The 9,390-nt window shown below is 49.1% G+C and overlaps 1 protein-coding gene across 2 annotated transcripts in view; it reads right to left on the minus strand.

The window, feature by feature from the left end:
- MANEAL (mannosidase endo-alpha like) overlaps positions 1 to 2,156 on the minus strand; it is a 5,956-nt gene extending 3,800 nt beyond the window's left edge. For both annotated transcript variants that reach the window (XM_007453796.1, XM_007453795.1), the window contains exons 1-2: positions 1,542 to 2,156; positions 236 to 345 (exon numbers count right to left, since the gene is read on the minus strand). In XM_007453796.1, the coding sequence (XP_007453858.1) occupies positions 236 to 345; positions 1,542 to 2,091 (660 nt within the window). In that variant the 5' untranslated portion in view covers positions 2,092 to 2,156. The remainder of the gene's footprint in view (positions 1 to 235; positions 346 to 1,541) is intronic.
- Between the last annotated feature and the right edge of the window lie 7,234 nt (positions 2,157 to 9,390).

The following is a 9,390-nucleotide window of genomic DNA, read 5'->3' on the forward strand; positions in this document are numbered from 1 at the left end:
AAAAAAAAAAAGATAACTAAGAACCTGATCTATAAAAAATAAATAAAATAAAATTCAAAAAAAAAGTGACATAGGCATTATTTATTAGACCCCTACCCACAACACCACACTTGCTACATATTTGCATACCTGGGCTAACGCCAAGAACTTTGGTAGAGGCACTATCCCTGTGGGTGGAGGAGGGGACATCTCCAGAATCGGCCAGAGAGCATTTGACGTCTTCTTGGAGACTCACCTGGATGTTGTACTGATGGGCAGTGTCCAGAATGGTGGGCACCAGGTCATCTGAGGGTTCCCCATTATCGTCAGCCATGCCAGGTGGGTACCAGGACAGGACCAGGACGCCTGAGATACAACACAGAGGCTACTTCAGAGACACACAGTACCCCACAACAGAGAATTCCTTCCTCACAAACCATCTCCAACTGCAGAAAGGTTTCTGAATGAAACCTTGAGGGAGCCTCCTGCCAGGTTCTCTTCTTGCAGATCAGATCCTGAGCCGCGAGTCCTGGAGCTGTCCACGCCCGCGGTGCTGAAGCTCAGTGACTGCAGGAACCCTAACGTGCCAGGCCAGGAAGGAGCCGGGAGCCTCGGCAGCCTCTGGCCTGCATTAGCAAGTAGTTAAACAAAGGGAAACGGGTGGACAATGACACACCCACCTGGAAGGCACAGTCCTGTCTCTGGGGGAGAGGAGCATCTCTGAGGTCCCTCAGGGAGAGGAGCCCTGAGCAGAGGTCATTTTACCCTTCCCGTGGGAAATAACATTTGTCTCAACTGTCTGCCCCTCTAGATGGTAGAATCTTGAGGGATGGCCTCTGTGCTATTTACCTGTGAATACTTCCCACCACTGTCTCTGGCATTCGATTTTCCCACCACACATTAACCATTTCCAGAGAAATTGAAATGTACTGTAAAATCCAGCAGAATTCAGTGACAAAATCTGAAATAAGTCAGCCTCCCCACCCCAGCCTGCCTACAGGGGGGCTTCTTTTCAAGCAGAGTACTTGAAAAGCTCCCAGGCCCCTTACTGCAAATAGAGCAGGGTCCATCACACTACGTGGGCAAACTTTCCTTTCTGCAACCAGCAAACTCAGGAAAGGCTGCTGCCCTACCCTGTGCCTAGTGTGAAAGCAGAGGCCATCCCAGGCACTACTGCTCTGAACCCCAGACTCCTGCGGGGCCAGGGCACCCAGGCCTCACTTAACCCAAACCGAGAAGCCCAATAGACTGCCCTCCTCTCCTTGCTCTCCCTACCTGGGACAGCCCTGGTGCAGGCGCCTTCCACTGGCCCTCCCAGCAGCTCTGCTCTAGGAAAGGGCCCTGGAATGGTAGGGGGTCAGAAGGCAGAGGTGGAGGAGTCTGAAAACTAGGAGATGGGGGCGGGGTCTCCTGGTGAGCATGGGGTGAGAGTTCTAGAAGAGAAGAGGTAGAAGCCAGGCTGAGTGGGACCAAAGGCCCCGTGATAGGAGCAGTGGAAGTTGGGGTGTGGGAACGAAGAAAGGCGAGGCTGGGGGCCCAGCGACGGGGGAGGGGGAGCTCACCGATGGCGGCTTCCTTCAGCTGGGTCATGTGCTCCCGCAGCACGTCGGGGTCCCGGGAGCTGTAGGGCCCCAGCTCCGGGTAGAAGCTGGAGCCCAAGTCTTCGGGGGGGCTGTGGCGGCCGCGGGGGTAGCTGGCCGAGATCTTGGGGTCCCAGTGCGGCACCATGACGTGGTCCCAGTGAATGTAGTGGCCCTCGCGCCGCGGGCTCCCGTACCACGAGTAGTAGAAGGCGTGCAGGTCCGAGTAGACGCGCAGACTCTGCCCGGGGGCGGGCTCGGCCTCGGCTGGGGCCGGCCCCGGGGAGCTGCCCGGGCCCGCGGTGCGGGGCGGAGGCGGCGGCGGCGGCGGCGCGGCGGGGGCGGCCGGGGCCCGGGCGGCCGGCGCGGGGGCCCCCTCGGGGCGTCGCTCAAAGGGCGCCAGCTCCAGGCCGGGGCCCAGCGCCGGGAGTCCGTCCGGAGCCTTGAGCGTGCGCAGGCCCATGAGAGTGCCGAAAGCGAAGAGCAGCACCAAGAACAGCGCGATGCAGGCGCGGCGCCGCCGCCGGGCCATGGCGGTCCCCGCGCTCTCCGCGTCCCGCCCGGCTACCTCCCGGCGCGCCGCGCCATGGCTGCCCGCCCGGCTCCCGCGCGTGGCGCAGCCCGCGCGCGTCCCAGGGAGACGGCGACTCCGAGCGCCGAGCGCGGCGTGGGCGGCTCCCAGCCTCTCCCCCGCAGTGCGGGCGGGCCCGGCACACAGAGAGTGCAGGCGGCGCAGACCAACTGGTCGCGAGCCGCGGGGGGAGTGGACGGGGAGAGCTACGAGATCCCGGGCCAAAGGAGCAGGGGCCAAAGTCAAGGCGCGTGGCTCGCGGAGGACCTGTCTCCTTTCAGCCTGGGGCAGCGGCGAAGGAGCCCGCTGGGGGAAAGGGAATGCCCTCCTCCCGCAACCCAGGAGAAGGTCCGGGCGGTGGCGCTGGAGGGCGTGGGAGCATAGGGCAGGGTGGGGAAGAAAGCAGTGTCTGTGGCTGTCCCTCTCTCCAACGACCTCCTTCCCCGCTAGGAGTCAGACACTACAGACACTGGCTAGAGTGGGAGGACGAGGGAGACCGTGACTTGCGCAAGGTCACATGGACTGCGCCTAAGTCCAAGGATCAGGACTGTCCCCTCGCCAGAGCTCTTGTCACTGTCCAGCCTGCCTGCTCTCGGGCCAGTTGTCCCAAGCTCTCTGTCCTTGGACAACCTCCTATAGTCAGTGAGGACTAAATAAGATGGCTACCATAAAGCAGGTTTTACAGGGCCTAACAAAATTAGCACTCAACACTTGCTCGAAGTTCCTTCTGGACTCTGAGCTCCAGAGAGCCGGCGCTGGGTCACCTTTACCTTTTTAGATTCCAAGGGCTTGGAAAACAGGATGTGACACTCAGTGCCCAGGGTTGCTTGTGGAGTGAATAACAGACTCTGATGTGATATTCTAGAGACAATGTTAAGTTTTTCACTCAACACTGATTAAGTTCCTACTCTGCGTTACTCATTATTTGACTCATTAAGAAAAAGTTTTGTTTATCGTCTGCCTCCTTCTCTGGTCCATGAAGACAACAATTCTGTTTCATCAGCCACTATATCTGCAGTGTCTAAAACAGGGCTTGGCACACTGGTAGGCGCCAGATTCTCACTTCTTAAGTAAATGAATTGTCAGAAACTCAGGAAGAGGAGGAGCAAGGCTGGGAAATGTGGGTAGGTTTGGAGCCCAGGAAAGTACATTCAGGAGAATTCATGGGAGGGTCGACGAAAAATTAACCAGTCGACAGATTAAGACAGAAATGGAAAATATTATTCGAGCCATATTTGAGGATTATAACCTGGGAAGAGCATCTCAGAAAGCTCTGAGAGCTGTTCCGACCATTAAAAGTCAAGGCACAGTTATATGAGTTTTTTTGAGACAGAGGGCTGTACATTAAATGACGTATTATTGACAGTTTACATAATCCAGATCAAAGCCCCATGTGATCCCTCAGCAAGAAGGAATGTTATCCAAATGCTGGAGAAAGTGAGGAGAACCCTACTAGCACTGTTGGTGGGAATGTAAATTGGTGCAGCCACTATGGAAAACAGTATGGAGTTTCCTTTAAAAAACTGAAAATAGAACTGCCATATTATCCTGCAATCCCACTCCTGGGCATATATCTGGAGAAAACTCTAATTCGAAAAGACACATGCACCCCAATGTTCACAGCAGCACTATTTACAATAGTCAGGACATGGAAGCAACCTAAACGTCCATCGACAGACGAATGGATAAAGATGATGTGGTGTATATTGACAACAGAATACTACCCAGCCATAAAAAAGATTGAAAAATGCCATTTGCAGCCACATGGTTGAACCTAGAGATTATCCTACTAAGTGAATTAAGTCAGACACAGGAAGACAAATACCATATGATATCACTTATATGTGGAATCTAAAATATGATACAAATGAACTTATTTACAAAACAGAAACAGACTCACAGACATAGAAAACAAACTTATGGTTACCAAAGGGAGTAGCAGGGGGAGGGGGAGATAAATTAGGAGTTTGGGATTAGCAGGTACAAACTACTATATATAAAATAGATAAACAACAGGTCCTAGTGTATAGCACAGGGAACTATATTCAATATCCTGTAATAAACCATGGTGGAAAAGAATTTTTAAAAATAAGAATGCTATCTTTAAGGAGTTGTCTTATTGATGCTAGGAGAATGCTGCTCTTTATAGTTGAGCAGGTATTTCTGCTGATGGGGAAGGTTTGGTCGATGCATGAAGCAGTTACACAATGCACAGTGTGGGGAGAGAGGAGGCCAAAGGGCACATGGGGGACATAAGTCCCCCATGTACCCTCGGGGACTTCCCTGGTGGCACAGTGGTTATGATTCCGTGCTCCCAATGCAAGGGGCCCGGGTTCCTTCCCTGCCTAGGGAACTAGATACCACAGGCATGCCGCAACTAAGAGTTTGCAGGCCACAACTAAGGAGGCTGCGTGCCGCAACTAAGGAGCCTTCCTGCTGCAACTAAGACCCAGCGCAAACCAAATAAATAAATAAATATTTTTTTTAAAAAAAGAAGATACATATACCCCTATGTTCATAGCAGCACCATTTACAACAGCCAAGACATAGAAACCACCTAAATGTACATCAACAGATGAATGCATAAAGAAGATGTGCTACAGGGGCTTCCCTGGTGGTGCAGTGGTTGCGAATCTGCCCGCCAATGCAGGGGACATGGATTCGAGCCCTGGTCTGGGAAGATCCCACATGCCACGGAGCAACTAGGCCTGTGAGCCACAACCACTGAGCCTGCGTGTCTGGAGCTTGTGCTCTGCAACAAGAGAGGCCGCGACATGAGAGGCCCGCACACCACGATGAAGAGTGGCCCCCGCTCGCCACAACTAGAGAAAGCCCACGCACAGAAACGAAGATGCAACACAGCCAAAATTAAATAAATAAATAATTATTTTTTAAAAATGTGCTACATATATACAATGGAATACTATTCAGCTATAAATAAGAACAAAATAATGCCATTTGCAGCAACATGGATACAACTAGAGATTATCATACTAAGTGAAGTAAGTCAGAAAGAGAAAGACAAATACCATATGATATCACTTATATGTGGAATCTAAAATATGTTACAAAGGAACCTGTCTATGAAACAGAAACATAATCAGGGACACAGAGAATAGACTGGTGGTTGCCAAGGGGGAGCGGGGTGGGAGAGGGTTGGATTGGGAGTTTGGGATTAGCAGAAACAAACTGGTATATATAGAATGAATAAACAAGGCCCTACTGTATAGCACAGGGAACTATATTCAATATCCTGTGATAAACCATAATGGAAAAGGATATGAAAAAGAATGTATATATGTGTATAACTGAATCACTTTGCCGTACAGCAGTAATTAACACAACATTGTAATTCAACCATACTTCCATAAAAAATAAATTTAAATAAAAAAGAAAAAAAAAGTGTGAATTAAGTAGAATGCTTTCAGCTCCAGTAGCAAACACCTGATTCAAACTGGCTTACACAATGTGGAAACATATCTCACAGTGCAGGAAATCCAATGGGAGGGCAGAGTGGTTAGATGCCCTGGTTCAACAATGTCATTAGGGACCCGGGATGCTTTCATCTCACTGCTCTGCTGTCCCCATCATTGACTTCACACCAAAACTGGCTCCACTCAAAACACAAAATGACTGCCACAGGCAGCATACTTCCTTTTGCCATCCAACAGACAACGGTAAAACTGATTTCTCTTTCCCAGAAGCCCTAAGGGGCATTGGTGGTACAGTGGTGAGCATAGCTGCCTTACAGAAGTCCTAAGCAAGCATTTCCTTGAATCACATTGGTCTAATATGATTTAGGCCTGTTCAACACAAACAGATTTTTGCCAAGGGGGAATGGAATGACCATGACTGGATTAGATTAAATTTTTTCATTGAGTTAAATGTTGGGGAGAAGACCATAATGCCTACCATAGAATCAGATGACTCTGGGAATGAATAAGAGAAAAAGAATAAGGATAGAACTTTCAGGAACACCAGCATTTATGGGTTGCGCAGAGGAAGAACATGTGAAGTAAAGTGAGAATCATTAAAGAGGAAGTAAGGGAGGGTGGGAGGGAGGGAGACGCAAGAGGGAAGAGATATGGGAACATATGTATATGTATAACTGATTCACTTTGTTATAAAGCAGAAACTAACACACCATTGTAAAGCAACTATACCCCAATAAAGATGTTAAAAAAAAAAAACACTTTGAGGGTGGAAAATGAATTAAATAAATAAATAAATAAAATTTTTAAAAAAAGAGGAAGTAAGGGAAATGGGAGTGGGTAGTGTGTTCTTAGATAACTAGTGGGAAGGTTCCCCAGCTCTCAATTATTCCACTATTTCTGGGACTGCTCTGCAACACAGTGGTGGTCCCCACTGGCCATGCCTGGAGTCCTTGACACTACCACCCATCCCTAATGGTTTGACCCAGGGCTAGAACTCTGTCCCAAGGTGAACTGACAATAGCGCTGTTTCCCATTGTACCAATCATGGACACTGACCCAAGAGTCCTCGATTACAATCATTCTTTGGGATTTTTCTCTCTGGTGCTGAGGATAGATTCAATCTTTCTCTCAAAAGGCAATGCCATTAAAAGAGAAGGAAAAAGAGAAGAACTTAGTGGTATGGAATTCCTGATTTGTTTTCCTCGAGGCCTGATTTCAGTGTGAAACCCTGAAAGCTACAATTTTATTCTAAGCAAGATGAGCTCATGGAGGAGACTTTATTGGTTGCCCACGTTAACCTAAAACACTGAAACAGCCAGTTGTTTTACCAGCAAAACAGGTTTATTCAGGAGCAGCAAAGAATTGCAATTTGGGACAAACAACTATTTGGGGAACCACATGCAAGTGGTTCAAAGGAGAGGAAACTTTATGGAGAGGGGAGAGTTGGGAGGGGCAAAAAAATCTATTGGAGGATACTGTGAGTTTGAAGTATAGTGGCTTTTCATTGGCTGAGTTGTGCCAGTGTCTTATTGGCTGAGTTGTTGCCAAGCAAGGAGAAAAATCTGTATTCTTCCAGCTGGCAATATAATTAAGTAGTGTCGCTTCCTATTGGAGAAGCAAGGTACCCTCTCTTCCTGTTGGGATCTGTACTGATGCAAAGTGGTACATGCAGGAGAGCTCCACCTTCTGGTCTTCTGACTCCATTTTACTTAGGTTTCCCTTTATTAACTTGTACACCTGTCAATCTCAAGCAGAGATTGAGAAAACGACTTGGGATCAGGGTGGTCATTTAAGAGGTAATTCTAGGAAGCAAGAGTGAGGATCTGAAAAGAATGAGACAAGAAAGAAAGAAAAGCCAAACTAATGATGCACGGGGCTTCCCTGGTGGCGCAGTGGTTGAGAGTCCGCCTGCCGATGCAGGGGACACGGGTTCGTGCCCCGGTCCGGGAAGATCCCACATGCCGCGGAGCGGCGGGGCCCGTGAGCCATGGCCGCTGGGCCTGCGCGTCCGGAGCCTGTGTTCCGCAACGGGAGAGGCCACAGCAGTGAGAGACCCGCGTACCACAAAAACAACAACAACAACAAAAACTAATGGTGCATGATGGAGGTTACAGCTGAAACCGAGCAGGACCCTGTGGAGCTCCTGGGCACAAAAGCCTTTCTGTGTCCCCCATTTCTTGTTTGCAGGAAATAGGCTACATTCAGCCTCCACGACCTTCCCTGAGTTCCAAAGGGCAGGTTCAAACAGGTCCTAATCAGGGAAAGGAGGGGATGCGGAGACAAGGAAGGAACAGTCAGGAAACAGTAGTGCAGGACTTCCCCGTGGCCCAGTAGCTAAGACTCTGCACTCCCAATGCAGGGGACCAGGGTTTGATCCCTGGTCAGGGAAATAGATCCCACATGCCCCAACGAAGATCCCACATGCCCCAGCGAAGACCCGGTGCAGCCAAATAAATAAATAAATAAATTTAAAAAACAAGAGTGCAGGCTTGGGGCAGGGCCTTGATTCCCCCTCAAGGGATACACATAACAATATATTTGAGCTGTTTTGCAGAAACTGAACACCCCCATCAGGTGGGAGAAGTTAACTGTATGCTGCCCACAAGCGCATGGACCCCCCAGATCTGTTGGAACGAGAAGGCTGATGATACTGACTCCCAATTACCTCACCACCAAGCAATCAGAAGAATGTCCATGAGCTGATCATGCCCCCCTCTTTGAACCATTTACAATAAAACTCCTCACTACTCTCTCCAGGTCGGGACACACAATTTTGAGGGGATTAGCCCGCTGTGACCCCCTTTGCCTGGCAGAGCAATAAAGCTTTGCCAATAAAGCTATTTTTTTTTCTGCTTCACCCAAAACTCTGCCTCCCAGATTCAATTCAGTGCTGGCGCACAGAGACCAGGTTTCGGCATCACTGCTGTAGATAATGGGCATTTGTTTCACCAGGACTTCTGAGAAGTGTACGAATCCCTCCCAGAATTAAGAGGTTCAAGGAACTTCCCTGGCGGTTCAGTGGTTAAGACCCTGTGCTTCCACTGCAGGGGCCATGGGTTCGTTCCCTGGTTGGGGAACTAAGATCCCACATGTGCTGTGCAGTGCAGCCAAAAGAAAAAAAGAAAACAAAATAAAATACCATTTAGAATTAAGAGGTTCAAGACTAAAGCAATTATCTACTGGTCCCCAATCTGCTGGGTGAGTGTTTTCTCTAGGGCTGTTAACTTCCTCATACTTCTGGTCTCCTTTGTGCCAAGTAGCCTCCGTGATATCAGAGGAGGTCCTGAGGCAGGCATTAAGACAGAAAGACACATTGTATGATTGAAGTGGGATGCTGCCAGTGAGAAGTAAGTTTAGGCTTGCACAGAACTGTCTACCCTGACTGTGCTGTTATAAAAAATTGCCACAAATTTAGCAGCTTAAAACAGCACAGAAATATATTATCACACAGTTGCTGGAAGTCAAAACTCTGGGCACAAGTGTGACTCAGCTGGTTCTTTGCTTAGAGTCACACAAGACCAAAACAAAAGCCTTGGCAGGACTATGCTCCTTTGTGGAAGCGTTGGGAATGAATCCATGTCCCAGATCATTGGCAGAATCCAAGTTCTATGCAACTGTAGGACTGAAGTCCCTGTTTTCTTGTTGACCAACAGCTGGGGATCTTTGTCACTAACAGGCTGCCTGCATGCCTTGGCTTGTGGCCCCCTTCCTCCAACTTCAAAGCCACAATATCAGGTCCAGCCCTTCTCACACTTAGAATCTCTCAGACCTCCTCTTCTGGCTCATCTCCCACCTCCCTCTTCTACTTTTTTTTTTTTTTTTTTTT

The sequence above is a fragment of the Lipotes vexillifer genome, unplaced genomic scaffold, assembly GCF_000442215.2.
Source record: "Lipotes vexillifer unplaced genomic scaffold, Lipotes_vexillifer_v1.1 scaffold213, whole genome shotgun sequence".
NCBI lineage: Eukaryota > Metazoa > Chordata > Mammalia > Artiodactyla > Lipotidae > Lipotes > Lipotes vexillifer.